Source organism: Ranitomeya imitator, chromosome 2 (genome assembly GCF_032444005.1).
Source record: "Ranitomeya imitator isolate aRanImi1 chromosome 2, aRanImi1.pri, whole genome shotgun sequence".
NCBI classification, from domain to species: Eukaryota; Metazoa; Chordata; class Amphibia; order Anura; family Dendrobatidae; genus Ranitomeya; species Ranitomeya imitator.
Genome location: NC_091283.1, coordinates 809692562 through 809707867, shown reverse-complemented (window position 1 = coordinate 809707867; position 15306 = coordinate 809692562). Strand labels below are relative to the sequence as shown.

At 41.1% G+C, this 15306-nt stretch overlaps 1 protein-coding gene across 1 annotated transcript; it reads left to right on the top strand.

Moving 5' to 3' along the window:
• Positions 1 to 913: 913 nt before the first annotated feature.
• LOC138665889 (glutathione S-transferase omega-1-like) lies at positions 914 to 14983 on the top strand (the record flags this gene model as incomplete). Its single annotated transcript, XM_069753832.1, has 5 exons — positions 914 to 978; positions 6322 to 6544; positions 7373 to 7474; positions 8432 to 8535; positions 11837 to 14983. Coding segments are annotated over 5 exons (645 nt in total), but the record flags the coding sequence as incomplete, so codon positions are not given.
• Positions 14984 to 15306: the final 323 nt, after the last annotated feature.

Genomic DNA, 15306 nt, shown 5'->3' with positions numbered 1-15306 from the left:
TGTCATTTGACAGCATGGGAACCGCGACACTCTGACCAGCGGTAATGATCTTACCGCCGATCAGAGGCAGTTTGCCGCACCGTCATGCGCCCGGTGTTCGGGGGGCTGAACCAGGGCCGGACTGGCGATCTGGCAATTCTGGCAAATGCCAGAAGGGCCTGTCTGGTTGTGGGCTGCACTGTCTGCTATGTTGTTTAAAAATTGGTGTTCTCAAGATACCCATGCTGTTGTGATGGAACACAAATCGCTCATTCCGTCACTTACCCAGCAGGCCCGTGCTATCATTTGAAATATTGGTCTTGTATTAAATCTTGCTTTCACCTATCCAGGGTAATATTAGTAATATATCCCATCTGGTGTTTGTGACACCATAGGCCTGTGTGATTTCAAATGCCAGGGCTGAATTTCAGCCCCAGTCCGTACCTGGGCTGAACATAAACTGACTCCCTGGTGAAGTACACGCCCGAACAGTAGGTGTTCTGAACGGACACCGAACTTTACTGTTTGGGTTCGCCCATCTCTAGTTGTGACTTCACAACCTCACCTGGTGAGCATAACTGGGTTTTATCTTCCTGCTTCTTCTCGGATAAGGCCCTATTGCGCTTATTGCCTTCAACTTGACCTTGAAACTATGAAACTCCTATGAATTATTTTGGAACTTTATGATGTTGTTGTGAATTTCAGCACATTATGTAACAATCACTGTACAGAGGGAGCAGATCTCCACACAGAGGAGCTGTTTTTTGGCTGATCTTTAGCTGGGAGAGGAGGGGACTGGCACAGACACAGATATAGACAGTGGGGAACGCGGCTCTCGTAGACAGGCTTCCTTCTGGTAGGCCAGGCCTCATATGCAGCATATCACAGCTGTGCCCCATAGACTGACATATGTATGTGTGCTTTCTGATTCTCACACAGGTCTCTCCAGCAACAGACAGTCCGCAGTCATGACCGGATCACAGAGGAGTTTTGCCAAGGGTAAGTGTGAGACTGTAAAGGAAATGTTAGTAATCTGAGTTTTCACTTTAAGAGGAACTTCATTATGTTGCTGGATTGGATTGCCGGTTGTTGCTTATATCGCTTTCCGATGTGTATGTTTGCTGTGATTCCGCTCCCTCTTAGTAGATTCGGTTGTACGAAAGGACACTTTCATGGTCTCAGTAAATAGTTAATTTCAAGGTTATTTCATATTTGCTGACATTGCACAACTCACAGGTCTAATACTGATGATATCAAAACGTTGCATCATTGCAATATCAACAGGGCTAGATGGATAGCTGATCTTGTATTTGCCAATGTGGCTGTCACACTTGGTTGCCAAACATATCTACCACAACATACTGTGGAAGATGGTAGGCAAAATAAGATCAAATACAGTAACAGTGACACAGAAGTTCTGACCATACATGGCTTCTCCTGATCTTTATTGTCAATGTATAAATTAAATTATCTGGGCACAAAACACAAAGTAGCCCCTGCTCGGCTCAGCTTCCCTGACTATACGGGCGGCTGCTACCAACCACCTGGTAAGAAATGAAACGGTCTTGTGTTACCCTATACCAGTACCACTAAATGCAGTTTTACAGTCCTCATTGATGGAATCTCTTGGTCAGACACCTCCTGCATCTTCAACTAAGGCCAGGTTCAGACGTCTGTGTTTCATGATCCATTCATGTTTGTCGATATCCGGAATGATTGCAGGTCTCCTAATCCAAATTTACAGCCCTGTAGGCATAAATGAGGGTGTAAGTTCATATCAGCAGACCACCGATCAGTCAATGCCCACATTGTGGTCCGCATATGGACTGTGAAATACAGCCATCTGAACATAGCCTAATGTGCCCACGCTCTGCACACCTTTCTAAACCAAGTAATGAAACAGTATATATAAGCTGGGTGATTAATCCAAGAAAATTATAATAGAAAGCTACTGGATAAGACTTAACCTTTATTAGGTATACGAATAAAAAATACGACCACTAAATAACATAACAAACATAAAGGACCGGGGGAGGGATAAACCCAGTGCTCTAGTGAATCCTAACAACCACAGAAAAGGGAAAAAAAAGGGGGTATATAAAAACCAATACCTCTGGCAATACTATATGGTTGCTTTACCACAGCACACCGTGATGCATGTCACATAACTTAGGGTGTCCGGATAGGTGCATCCAAATATAGTAGGCTGTACCAAAGGATATTACGGTATGTGATCACCTGTATGATTGTCAACCTATATATCTGTTAATCAATACATATGACCTTTATGGTGGGTATTCACTATAGCCATCCACCCTATACTGTCACAGACTCCTCACCTTGTTAGGGTCCTGACAATGGTCATGTGTGCTTCTCACTACAACCTTTTAGCGTTCATAGGTTACTTTGCTACAGATATAGATTGAGCAAGATTAGTCATAGATATATCTGCCCCATACCATTGTTATCCTCTGTACCACCGCCTTACAAAAAACATGCCATCAGAGGTTTTATAGCAGCATAAGAGAGGTATATATACAACAACATGTGACCAATAAAGAACATGCTATCACTGTATTGTCCTAATTACGGGACCATGCTGCCTCATGAACATACATCCAGAGCGTCCCTCAAATAGACACAACAGTGTGGTCACCATTTCATTGCTCCAGCCCCTGTTACCTTCGGGCAATAATATATGCAAACTCTGCAACTAGGAGCAGTCATGTGTTGTATCGATCTCACCCACAGTTGGAGAGAGTTAACGTATCTCTCAGAAGGGTGAGCCTGCCTCTCATTCATGTGTAGCGTCTCCCGACGCGTTTCGTCCTAATGGGACTCATCAGGGGAGTAAAGACTGCCGCTTACAGAACTTACCCCATCTGTGATTTAAAAGCATTGACGGAGGCGCGCCATTGAGGCTCCGCCCCCAGCGTGTGACGCGTCTCCTGTACTGCGCAAAGCATTTCCGGTATATCGGAGCCTACGTACAAGCTGTGGGACGCAGGATGTCATGGAGATGGAAAGCAAGCGCTCCACTTCATTCTCGTGTGCCGCTTGGCACCGGATAAATGTGTGCTCCATACCTATGTGTCAGTTAGACAAGACCACTATACGGTCTATAACTCATGCATTAAGTGCCCCCATAATAATGCGCCAATATATACAATCGGCCTGCATAACGGGCATCATGCATGAACAGATGAGACCACTATCCTTGCATCGGTCCCATCCGCCCCTAATATGGTACAGTATTACTCTGACTACTACTACGAACACCGCAAAAATGGCTCACCAAGGCAAGAATGATGCATCAAGATAGATACACTTATGAAACCAATGCGACGCCCTCCTAAGCCATAAGGAGGAGGGATGCACAGAGACCCCAGCGCAATATGGGCATGCAAAAAAAGGAAAAAGGAAAAAATAGAAAAGTAAATAAAGAATGTAATAAAAAATAAATAAAAATAAATAAAGTACCGGACACCACCGACCCGTGGGTTTTGTAAATACCCACAAAGAGAATGAAGGAAGGCTCCCTATTACACCCTTTTACTGTAAAGCCTACACTCCTGAGTCCTACCTAACGCCACCGAGGAGTGGGGGCGCCAAGGCGTGAGGTTTTTAGGGTGCCAACCCCCGCGTTAGGTAGGTGTCCAGTTACTAAAATATATCTCTAGCCACACTTCTCTTACCTGTTCCCCACTAATAACAATTAAAAGCTGGGATATATTCCCTTACAGTTCCATTTAGTTGTTTTTCCTCCCTATCTGTCCTAGTATAGGGTTTATAGGGACAGTTATTATAGGGCTAGCCGTCGTTGAGTGGGGGCGCCATATGCGCAGGGTTCTTTTTAGGGTGCCAACCTCCGCGTTAGGTAGGAATCAGGAGTGTAGGCTTTACAGTAAAAGGGTGACTGTAAAAAAAAGGGTACAGGAGACGCGTCACACGCTGGGGGCGGAGCCTCAATGGCGCGCCTCCGTCAATGCTTTTAAATCACAGATGGGGTAAGTTCTGTAAGCGGCAGTCTTTACTCCCCTGATGAGTCCCATTAGGACGAAACGCGTCGGGAGACGCTACACATGAATGAGAGGCAGGCTCACCCTTCTGAGAGATACGTTAACTCTCTCCAACTGTGGGTGAGATCGATACAACACATGACTGCTCCTAGTTGCAGAGTTTGCATATATTATTGCCCGAAGGTAACAGGGGCTGGAGCAATGAAATGGTGACCACACTGTTGTGTCTATTTGAGGGACGCTCTGGATGTATGTTCATGAGGCAGCATGGTCCCGTAATTAGGACAATACAGTGATAGCATGTTCTTTATTGGTCACATGTTGTTGTATATATACCTCTCTTATGCTGCTATAAAACCTCTGATGGCATGTTTTTTGTAAGGCGGTGGTACAGAGGATAACAATGGTATGGGGCAGATATATCTATGACTAATCTTGCTCAATCTATATCTGTAGCAAAGTAACCTATGAACGCTAAAAGGTTGTAGTGAGAAGCACACATGACCATTGTCAGGACCCTAACAAGGTGAGGAGTCTGTGACAGTATAGGGTGGATGGCTATAGTGAATACCCACCATAAAGGTCATATGTATTGATTAACAGATATATAGGTTGACAATCATACAGGTGATCACATACCGTAATATCCTTTGGTACAGCCTACTATATTTGGATGCACCTATCCGGACACCCTAAGTTATGTGACATGCATCACGGTGTGCTGTGGTAAAGCAACCATATAGTATTGCCAGAGGTATTGGTTTTTATATACCCCCTTTTTTTTCCCTTTTCTGTGGTTGTTAGGATTCACTAGAGCACTGGGTTTATCCCTCCCCCGATCCTTTATGTTTGTTATGTTATTTAGTGGTCGTATTTTTTATTCGTATACCTAATAAAGGTTAAGTCTTATCCAGTAGCTTTCCAAGTAATGAAACAGCCAAACATCATGACTGACTGAAGACTACAAAAAGAACAGGTCCAGAAGGAATGACAGACCTGAAACCCCAATGTGCTTCTCACTCCATAATAATCAATCCCTGAAAATTAAGTTACCAAAGTCCTTAGGAAACTTTACTTGGATACTGATTGCAAGCTTTACTGGATTCTTTATTCCTCAACCTTCTTCGATGAGTTCTATACTTCCTGGAGCCTTGTATTCATATAAGAAGAATACTGATGAAATACTTTATGACAATCCCCAATCACTTGTAGTAAACAGTCTAGCAGATGGACCATCTGATCCTACCACTCTCAACTTTATTATATACACGTATCATACACACGTTCAAAAAGAAACCAAAAACACCAACGTGTTTTGAACCTTATTTCTTACTTGTGGCATGTGTGGCCTCAACGCCATTCTTACCATACATTTCAGTGCCCCATTATTTGGATTGTTGGGGTTCCAGTGGTTAGGCTTCCAGTTTTCAGCAAGTTATTGCCTATCCTACAGATAGGTCACAACTTGCCAAATTAGATTAGGAAGAACCCTTTTAAGATTACAACCTAAAAATCTATTAATCCTTTGCTGGATTGAATGGGAATGAAAGGCTCACTTGAAACTTCTTAAAAATCCTGCCCCAGAAAAAATCTTCATAAAAGACTCTGTTCTGGCTTTGATAATGTATGTTTGCTATCTGGATACTGAATGGATATAGTTCATTTCAGGCTGCGCTCCCCCAGGAGCGGTGCCAGAGGGAGTAGTTCGACTCTACGGTATGAGATTCTGCCCGTATGTCCAAAGAGCATCGCTTGTCCTGGTTGCTAAAGGAATCAAGTAGGCAACGGATTTTGTACAGTTTCTTGACTGCATGTCTTTGTTAGCATTCCTCTTATTCTAAATTAATTGAAACCTTAAAGGAGTTGTACCAAGTATGCAATTTATCACCTAAGAATAGGAGATAACTTTTGATCTCTGGGGGTTAGATCGCTATACTCAGCCCGTAGAGAATGAATAGATGCTGCGCAACCAGCATACCACTCAATGGGCCTTTGCTGAACCCCACTCTCAAGATCGGTTTGAGCCTTATCGATTATATTCCAAGTAATTACAATTGCCTATCCTGTCATTAGTGGATAATTTATATGCATGAAACAACCATTTTAGGGTAGGTTCACACATTGCCGCTCTAGTATATTTTTTGTAGTATTTTGTTTTTTTTATCAAAATCTTCAACATTTCTTTTGAGGAAGCTTACACACCACTGCCTTACCCTGGTCTCACGTTTACAGCTTATTCTTCTGTCGTGATTTTAATGTGACCATTTCTTGTATTTTTAAAACATGATTTTCACTTACTAACATTCTCCTTTTCTCTGTTCAGACATGAAATTGTCAACATTAACCTGAGGAGCAAGCCGGATTGGTTTTTTGAGAAAAATCCTAAGGGACTGGTACCAACTATTGAAACCTCTGATGGCAAAATAATCTACGAATCTTCAATTGTTTGCGATTACCTGGATGACGCCTTTCCTGGAAAAAAACTGACCCCAGCCGATCCCTACGAAAAAGCCCAACAGAAGATTCTCCTGGAACATTTCTCTGAGGTAGGAACTTTGCAGATTTTGAGAGGGTATGAAATACATGAGAGGTTCTTACCAATCAAACTGTAATTAGAAGATGTACAATATGGCCACAGGCTACCAGGTCATCTATCGTATATCTTGTAGCACCTTTGTTTCATCTAGGTTAGTGCTAGGAGTTTATAGTAGGTACAACTATTGATGGTACCTTTGTGGCTCAGTGGTTAGCACTGCAGCTTTGCAGTACTAGGGTCTTGAGTTCAAATTCCTCCAAGGACAACATCTGTACGGAGTTTCTTATGGGTTCTCCAGTTTCCTCCCACACTCCAAAGACATACTGATAGGGAATCTAGATTGTGACCCCTAATGGGGACAATGTCTGCAAAGCGCTGTGGAACAAATGGCACTATATAAGTGAGTACAATAAATAACTTTGTGAGCTCATAACCTAACATCCTTCTTTTCTTTCTTTAGATTATGTTGTCCTAACCCTACAAACATAAAACAAAAATTTTGTTTTTACTTTTCATTACTCCAAGCCCTTTAGACCACTTCCATGAATAGGGCTTTTAGGGTCCAAGTGCAGACCACAATGTCTGGATCAGCCGTGGTTTTCCTTACATTAATTTAACACCCTCCGTTGAGTTTAGGTCCAGACACCTGCTGCCTGTGCAGACATTGCAGTCTATATTCGGACCGTGGAAGATGGGTGTATAAAAGCAGCCTAATGGTGTAGCCTATACAATGCAATTGACGAGGCTGAAAAACATGATGCTCAATTAACTATACTGATACAACTGGACTTTCCATATGGGCTGTAATTGTATTATATCTGTGTATGTTCTACTTCAGATCCCATCTATATTGTTCAATGTTATCATGACCAAGAAGAAAAATGAAGACACAACCGAGTTAAAGGCAAAGTTTTTTGAAAAACTAAAAATATTTGAAGAGGTAAATCATTTTATCATTATTAAAGGGGTACTTCCATCTTGGGCAATTATGATATATCCACAGGAAAAGTCTGGTATATGTGGGTCCCAGAAGCTTGCTGAGAACTCTTGGTACATGGAAATATACTGTCATGTGTGACATGGGTATGTTCTTCAGATAAATGCAGATCCCAGATATAACTATTGAGCAAAGAATACATTTTCAGAAGTGTGAGTTCTTACTCACCCCCACTTGCTAGTGATGGTGCAGTTGCTACTCCTCCTCAAGTGCTTGTCTAGCAGCCTGACATTCACAGGAACGGAACACTTCCTTATGCCATCAGGAATGCTGAGGACACTTGCTGAAGTGACCCATGCCCAAGTCATCTCTCCTGCTACTCCATGGCATTCTAACTTATTAAGGACAATCCAAAAACCCTTAACCATACTGGTGGTACTAACAATCTGCCATTCCCAATGACGCTTTGCATAAGATATTTTTGACCCACAATTTTCCTCCCATATTATCAACAAGCTATGACATGATCACTCATATCTAAGGCATATCAGTCATCAATGTTACATTGCAAAGGAATAACACAACTTAGGTAATCAACTGGGACCTCCAGTGGAACAGGGTAAAAGACAACTCATAGTAACGTCCAGTGTCGGCAGTTCTGCGCCTGTAGTTGCATCACGTCTGTCAGAAAGAAGAGAGCAAAATCTAGTGTTACTATTTTCGACCAAAAAACATAATGGAATCACAATGGGCTTTATTGTTAGTGAGCACGGTCCTCTGAGAATCATGGGATCCGCAATGCAACAGATCCGGCACAGCATTGTTGCTTTCATTCTGAACATATTTGGACAAGGCCTTAATTTACAGATTTTCTAAAATTATTATATTAGAAAATTATTGACCATTTTGTTATATACACAATATACAGTTTTCATGTCACCTTTTAAATTTTATTCACAGACACTTGTCAAGAGGAACAGTCCTTACATTGGTGGAGAATCTTTGACTATGATTGATTACATGATCTGGCCCTGGTTTGAACAGTTCCAAATGGACGTTAGAGAGTAAGAGAGAAGATATCTTCTTTTTGTATAAAGTGAACTTCTGCTACTGGGCATTTAACAAAATTTAGAGAGTTAAAGAAATGTATCTGGAAAGAATAGATTCAATGGAATATCGCTAGAATATACTATCACTTAATTGTTGGTCAGGATTCAACCTATGGGACCCCTTAGATCCTGAAAAGGAAGGGGCCACAACACGGCTTCACTTCTTTGTATCCTTCACTGGCTTTCTTCTGCACAGAGGCGTTCTCAGGCTACATGCTGAAGGCCAGCTTCATTCAGTGAATTTAATTAGCTAAAGTTCCCTGCACAGTCAGTTGGTGAGAAATGCCAATGTGCAGAAAAAAACTGTGAATGGGGCGCAACAATGACGCATTGCTGTGACCCTCTTCATTTTCAGGGTCACAGGGATCCTATCGATCAGATCCCAACTAATCATTCTGTAAGTCAACAGGTAATACAGTGAAACAATAATACTGAAAACAGGTGAAATTATACTGTACAGGTAATACAGTGGTCACCGTTGAAATTATACATAGGAGCTCTACAGATAATAGAGATTATAATGTCAGTGTACAGATAATACAGTGATATCATACACATGAGTAACTAGTGACTCAGTGACATCATACACATGAGCTCTGTAGATTGTATTACCTGTACACATACAATATGTACTGTGACATCATACACAGGAGCTCTGTATATAGTGTCAGTATACAGGTAATACAGTTATCACTAGTAACATCCTACACAGGAGCTCTGTATATAATGTCAGTGTACAGGTAATACAGTGATCAGCAGTGACATTATACACAGGAGCTCTGTATATAGTATACAAGTAATATGGTGATCACCAGTGACATTATAAACAAGAACTCTGTATATAGTGTCAATGTACAGGTAATAAAGTGATCACCAGTAACACCAAACACAGGAGCTCTGTAAATAATATACAGTGTAAGTGTACAGGTAGTACAGTGTTCCCTGGTAACATTATACATAGGAGCTTTACAGTTAATAAAGAGTTTATTGTGTAAATGTACAGGTAATACAGTGATCACCAGTGACATTTTACACAGGAGCTCTGTATATAGTGTCAGTGTACAGGTAATACAGTGATCACCAGTGACATTATACACAGGAGCTCTGTATATAGTGTATAGCGTACAGATAATACAGTGACCACCAGTGACATTATACATAGAAGCTCTGTATATTGTGTCAGTGTACAGATAATACAGTGATCACCAGTGACTTTATACACAGGAGTTCTGTGTATAGTATACAAAGTACAGGTAAGACAGTGTTCACCAGTGAAATTATACACAGGAGCTCTGCATATAGTATACAGTGTACAGGTAATACAGTGATCATCAGTGACATTATACATAGGAGTGCTGTGTATAGTGTCTGTGTAAAGGTAATACAATGATCACCGGTGACATAATGCATAGGAGCTCTGTAGATAGTATACAGTGTAAGTGCACAGGTAATACAGTTATCACTGGAAACATTATACATAGGAGCTCTGCAGGTAATATAGAGTTTATAACATAAACGTACAGGCAATACTGTGATCACCAGTCACATTATACACAGGAGCTCTGTGCATAGTATACAGTGTACAGGTAATACAGCGATCACTGGTGGTGACATTATACACAGTAGCTCTGTACATAGTATAGAGTGTAAGTGTACAGGTAATACAGTGCTCAGTGGTAACATTATACATAGGAGCTCTGCAGATAATATAGAGTTTATAATGTAAGTGTACAAGCAATACACAAGAGCTCTTTATATATTATATAATATAAATGCACAGGTAATAGTAATCATCAGAACATTATATGCAGGGTCTATGTAGATAGTATGTAATGTATAGAGTAAGTGTACTTGTATTTAATACAGTGATCATCAGTCACAATATACAGGAGCTCTTTTTATAGCATGTAGTGTATACAGTGCATGTAACTCCAGTGACTCACCAGTGATCTCTCCAATTAAAGTTATTCAATTTCTTATTCATCTAGTGCAGACCTCTATGACTTTTTCTATCTACAACGAATTTCTGCAAAAAGTAAACATAGACATCTATTGCTCATCACCACTACAGTTATAGCAAACACCTTTTATACTTTGTGGTAGAGCGTCTCACTTTGCTGGACACAGAGGTATAAACGGAATACTATCTCTTTAAGAACGTGCTTGGTTTATTGAGGCAGCATAAACCAGGCAGGGAAAAATAGAACACGGCCCTCTGGGCAAAACAGCACAAACAAAACACAGTCCTTCTCCTAGCGGGGTTCAGCCCGCTCATGGGTACAATGTCCAGGGTACAGGTCCTTAGCATGCTACATGGGAATAAACATTTTCCTGGAGTGTTTCCTCTCCAGGTACACTGCACACTGCTGTCTTGGAAAGCCCGCTACGTAAACCCTAGACCATGTGACTCCGATCCATCATGTGACTGACCACATGATTGTGACATCACACAGGTCCTCTCAGTACATGGCGGTGCAGGTGGCGATACGGTGGACATCTTCCCACCCACTCTATAGATGTCCACTAAAAAATTAGCCCATGTATGAAACTTTAACTTAACCCTCACAGCACGTAGTGCTGGAGGAAGATACTCTGGTTTCACACCACTGACGCCATTAAGCGCAGTGACACATATCTCCCCTCCAGTATTTTACCAGTGACTCTGTCACAACATCGATACAACTGGAATGTACTAAATTGTGACACTATAAATTAATAATGGGGAAAATTATTAATGCCTCTGATAGCGGAGTAATAGTGCCACCTAAGTGACCCTATACAGTGATAATGTCCCCCAATTGACCCATATAGTAACTAGATGTCTATGTCAGCTTCTGGTCTTCGATAATCCGGTATCTTGTGAAGCTCTAAGCTTGAACCAGCGCTTGAACCAGCGGCCACCCTTCCTCCATGGGCCCAGTCATGGTCGCAGTCCCTGTGACCGTGACCATTATACCACTGCTTGTACCCCTGCATTCTCTGTTGGACTGCCAGAGATAACTGATCAAGTTGCTTCAAATTTGGGAAATTTGGAAATAAATCAATAGAAAAATGGATGTTTCAGAGTGTCTGATATGTCAAGAATTCTGACCGGTCCTCTTGATCCTGGTAGATTTATTAATTTAGAATTATTATTGGTAATTTTACCAATAACTAGAAAAAAAAAGTTGAGTAGAAATGAAAATTTAAAATAATTGATTTTGGATTTCATATTTTCAGTGCATGAATATATGCCCATTATTTTTTGTTTCTCTAGAGTTTTGGAGAAGATGCCACATATCAATGCCTGGTACAAGCGCATGCTGAAGGACCCAGCTGTTAAAAAGACCTTTACTGAACCAGAAGTGTTCAATGGCTTTTTCCAAATATATGAAAGTTTAGATGCAGCTGATTATGGCCTTGATTAAAGTCATCAGTAGCTGTGTCATCTCAGTTTCATACCCATATTCTGTGTTTGCCATTTTAAGGCAGAATTCAAATGGCTGAACTGAAACCCGGTCTGGTCATGTCTGCAAATTTAGCTATAACTCAAATTTTAAATTTAAATGTAATCCTAAAAATGGAAAAAGGGACAGATAAAACTTGAAAGAAAAGTTAAAAAAATGCAAAAAAAAAACCCTCACAAAATAAATACAAAATGATGTTACCACTAGTATAAATCTAATCTAGTCCAAATTAATCTAATCCATGGGCCCACATAGAATAAATAAATGAGAATAATATAGTAAGTGTCCATCTAAACGCCGTAGTGCATAAACATGTACACCCAAAAACAGATGAAATTGCCCAAAAAAGAAAATCCCATAGTTCATGGAGTATTCAAAATCTTCTTTAGAGTTGTATAATATGATTTTAACATCCATCCATTAGTATTACATTTCTCGAAAAAATAAATAAGGTGTGTTCCTACTTTTTTTGGTCTCAAAAATATCATTGAAGAGTATGTAAGTTTAATTTCTATTTCACCAATTAATAGTAGACAGAAAAATAAGGAACTTTATAATATACTAGATGGCAGCCCGATTCTAAAGAATCGGGAGTCTAGAATCCATATATACTTTATTTATTCAAATGTAAGAATAATACAATTAATAAATAATAGTAAGAAGGAACAAAAAATGGCTGCACTCGCCAGCTCTTGACAATTCTTGTTAGCTCTGTGTCATTAGTATCCTTACTATTAGAGCTCATGTTGGCTAAGCTAAACAGCTTTAAGTGTGGTGGTGGCAAACAACAGGTTAATAAGAGGCAGTGTCAGGTAGTAGGAAAATAGCCAGTTAATAATAGGCAATAGTTCTTTGCAGGAATGCAGATATTAATAAATAGGCAGTTTATATTGCAGAGAAATTGCTGGGCAATAATGGACAATGTCCTTATGTGGCAAATAATAGAGCAATATACCCAATGTGGCAAAGAAGAGGTTAATAAACGGCAGTCTCTCAGTATAACAGTCAGTGAATAATAGGCAGTATATGGAGAAAACACCAAACAAAAGTTCAAAATTGGTGTGAAAATGTCACTGAACCACTTCACAACTAAATATATATAGTTTTGGTAAATGGTATTATCATTTTTTTGACGAAATTCGGCAGGAGCTTGAAGAGCAACGTCACTGGGCCCGCCTCCACGCAGTAGAAACTTGCTGTGAGGTAAAAATTCAAAAATCACACCAAAATGGCGGGCGGAGTGTGTCACAGTACGGCACGTTTCTGATTGGTCGCTCGCAGCAGGCGGCAACCAATCAGACACTGGACACTGTTGACGTCACTTATCTCCGGACATTAGCTCCGGACATTAGCTCCGGACATTAGCTCCGGACTTTAGCTCCGGACAGGAAGTTGGCACAAATTGCAGGAAGTAGTATTCTAGGCAATTATATATTACATCTTAGCAGGGAAATCTGCTTCTTTGTCCTCCTGGATTGATTTTTCATTCTCAAGCTACATGGATAAATTCTGTCTTCAGTTGGTGCTTATAAAGTTCTATGGATAGCTATAACTGTCTGCTGGAACTTGGGTCCTTGCTTCATCGGTCCGTTCGATGTTCTCAAATTGCTCAAACTCCCGACCTCTTTACGGATCCCCAATTCATTCCATGTGTCTTTCCTCAAGCTGTCGTTTTCAGTTCCTTCTTCAAGGACCGTTTACCACTTCTGCTTCAGTCAGTTATGAAGATATTTTCAAGGTAGACAATATTCTGGCCACAAAAAGGATAAGAGGAAAAGCTTTTTTTCTTGTGGATTGGAGGGGTCGGTCCTGAGGAGTGGTCGTGGGAGCCCAAGGAGAACATCCATGCCCCTCTCCTCCTGGAGAGATTTCTTGTGGGCTTGAAGAAGAAGGGGCATAAAAGTGGGGGTACTGCAGATTTCCCATCCTCTCCACGCCCAGCAAGGATGCCGACTCTCTCACCACTGCAACCCCCATTTCACACTTCCTTCTCCTCCTGCTGCCTGGGGTCTGCACACGGCTTGCAGTTCCCCAGGCACTGTGCTTAGGGAGCATGCGTGCTCCAGGGTTCTTAAAGAGAGAGCATGCACCGTCATAAAGTGTCCCCAGCCAATGGCTGGGAGACACTATTTAAGGCACCTCCATCTGTTGGGAGATGTCTGAGTAATGTACTTAGTCAATTAGTCTGCATGTTTGCTAGTTCTCAGGTCCCCAGTCTGTTAGTATCTGCCTGTACCTACGAGAGTACCCGCTTGTTCTTGCTTGTTCCTGCCTGTCCTTGCTTGTACCTTTCAGCATCTGCCTGCCTGTATATCAGACGTGACTCCCTGCATGTGCTGTTTCAGTCAGTATACCAGCTCTACCTGCCAGCACCTGCCGTGCGAGTCTGTATACCAGCTGTATCTGCCTGCATCTGCCATGCCAGTCTGTATACCAGCCATACCTGCCTGTATCTGATGTGCCTGTCAGTATACCAGCCGTACCCGTCTACACCTGCCTTGTTTTCCAGTATTCCTGCCATGCCATTACAGTTCCACACCAGTTCAAGAACCAAAAAAGGTCCATACTCATATATTTTGGCCCATAATCTATCCTTAACCAGCTTTTTACTCATGAATATAGAGTCCCCTAGTCCCTGCTTCTGAAGCCTCAGTACAAGGCTGTTGATTGCTACTGTATTAAATACCTTTGTAAATTCAAGATACAGTATATTACATCAGCCACATGACCAACAACCACATTTATTTATCTCCCAATAGAAATCCAGCATGCTGCTTAGCCAGAACTTGTTTTTCATCAATCCATGCTGGTTATTCGTATATTAGATTGTTCTCTGCTATTTACATTTGAAGGTCATCAAAAATGTTGTGAAACAAATGGTAAACCAGATGAGCTGTGTTCAGTGGTTTTAGCACATATGGAATAAAGTTACAATAAACACAGAGTTTTCTTACGAAGGATGAAGTGATGGCATTTCTCTTACTACATTATATTGACAAGCTCTCAAACTGCTGAGCATCCTGGGTGAACCCATTACAGGTGTGGTGTTGCCTTTCTTATGTTTGTAAGAGGGTGACCGGGACGGTAATGTACTTCTCACTTGATTAGAAAAATGGTTATAACCTGTGCATATGAAAAAGTGTTTTATATTGCATAGAACCTTATAGGCACCAAGGTGCATGGTTAATGCATTGCTATAATATGTGAATGACTCTATGTGTTCTGATAAATGTATTAGGGCTCCTTTTCACTTGCGAGAAATACGTGCGAGTCTCGCATG